The sequence below is a fragment of the Aplysia californica genome, unplaced genomic scaffold (genome assembly GCF_000002075.1).
Source record: "Aplysia californica isolate F4 #8 unplaced genomic scaffold, AplCal3.0 scaffold00104, whole genome shotgun sequence".
Lineage (NCBI taxonomy): Eukaryota > Metazoa > Mollusca > Gastropoda > Aplysiida > Aplysiidae > Aplysia > Aplysia californica.
The window spans coordinates 1421253-1423133 of record NW_004797374.1 but is presented as its reverse complement, the minus strand read 5'-3'; the positions used below and the strand labels follow the sequence as shown (position 1 = coordinate 1423133).

At 39.0% G+C, this 1881-nt stretch overlaps 1 protein-coding gene across 1 annotated transcript in view; it reads left to right on the top strand.

The window, feature by feature from the left end:
* LOC101847481 (chitotriosidase-1) overlaps positions 1-1391 on the top strand; it is a gene marked incomplete in the record, with an annotated part of 15285 nt that extends 13894 nt beyond the window's left edge. Inside the window, 3 exon segments of the mRNA XM_035968994.1 lie at positions 99-284; positions 743-862; positions 1142-1391. Coding sequence (XP_035824887.1) covers positions 99-284; positions 743-862; positions 1142-1279 — 444 coding nt within the window.
* Positions 1392-1881: the final 490 nt, after the last annotated feature.

Below are 1881 nucleotides of genomic sequence, written 5' to 3'. Positions count from 1 at the left end.
TGTGTGTATGTGTGTGTGTAGTATCTTAGTAAGATATTTTTGGTTTAAATCTGCCGGTGCATTTATTGTTCTAACTGCCGTTTTTATGGCATTCATAGCAATTCGCGGCAAACTACTGGGTGGAGCTGGGCTGCCCGAAAGAGAAGATGGCTATCGGCCTCCCTACGTACGGACGTTGCTTCACGCTGGCGAATCCGAAAGTGAACGGCCTCAAGGCACCCACCAACGGCCCGGGATCTGCCGGACAGTACACCAGGGAGGCCGGATTTCTGGCCTACTACGAGGTATTATCTTAACGAAATGTGATTCACAAAAGTTAAATTTGGCATATTATTTTTGCAATTAAGGGTATCTAATTCCAGGATCTGCCTCTCTGTTAGACCTGCGAGTAAATCAATCAAACAAGTCAAATGATTAGGGGACAAGTAGCAGCTGAGAAAATTTGTTCAACAAACAATCACCCCCCACCCCCCTTAAAAATAAAACAAAACAAAAATAACAAAACAAACTGAAACAGTTAGTCAGTTTTAAAAGGGACAATGATAACTGCCAAAGAAATCGAATTTCTAGATGTAAAAGTGTAATCATCCGTATCAAGAGAAAAGGATAAGACAGTCAACAGTGGTGTCTTACGAAGTCGAAATCTCATTATCCTTACATATTAGTCCTGGTGAATTATAATTGCTTTAGGCCGATTATCCCTCAACAATGAATTATAATAGCGTATCGACTTCGTCCTCAGATTTGCAAGATGCTTCAGGAGGGGGCTAATGTGACACGTCTGCCGGACGAAAGAGTGCCGTACCTAGTGCTGGGGAACCAGTGGGTCGGCTATGAGGACAAGGAGAGCCTGAAAGAAAAGGTATGGAGGACTCACCATTGAATCTTAAATATACGTGTTATATGTTGATAATTCCAGATGTATGGAAGAGTCAACTTTGGTGACCAAGTACCCAAAAAATATCTTCATTTGCGTTTATATCCCTTTGTTGTTTCTGCGTATCTCCCTTATTTTTTATTCACTAAATGATCGTTGTTGTTTCGATTGGCACCTCTCTACTCACACAGAAAACGTAAACTTTCAGAAAACTAACATCTGATATGTTTGTGTTGTTTTTTTTGTTTTTTTAAATTTTCACAGGTACAGTTCATCAAAGATCAGGGATTTGCTGGTGCCATGATATGGGACTTTGCTCTTGATGACTTCGGAGGGAGTTTTTGCAAAGAAGGACCCTACCCTCTCCTGCATGAGATTGCTGCGGATCTAATCGATGGATAATGCTTTCCAATGTTTCTTTTCTGTTTGTAATCAAAACTTTACTAGAAAGTCTTTCATCTCGGTGTCTTTATACAGCTATGTTCAAAGAATAAACTTTGTCTTTTAAACTGTACCTTGAAAATTGTTTCTTTGCTTGGGCTATTTAGCAAATCTATTTAAAAAATAACGCTGAAGGAAGGGTAAATACAAACATGCGCTTGGAAGAACATCCTTTACTATTTCAGAGGAACCTTGGAATCACTAATTCAGATATATTTGGACCGAACCTTATCTGCGTTACAAATGTGTCCTTAAAAGAACAATGTGTACTATTTTAGAAAACCTAGTTGTGGACCGAACCCTATTCCCATTACAAATGTGTCTTTAACAGGAAGAACATTCTTTACTATTTCCGAAATCTTAAAGAATCCCTTATCCAGATTTATTTATACCGAATCTTTGCCCCATTACAAAATGTGTCATTGGAAGAAAATCTTTTGTTATGAAATAGTGGGAATCGACTCCAAACCCAATTACTTACTTTTTAACAAAGATAGTACATAACAAGATGGTCCACTCGGCCAAAAAAGTGTCCGCCGGAAGTCTGCTCTTTGCTTCAGATG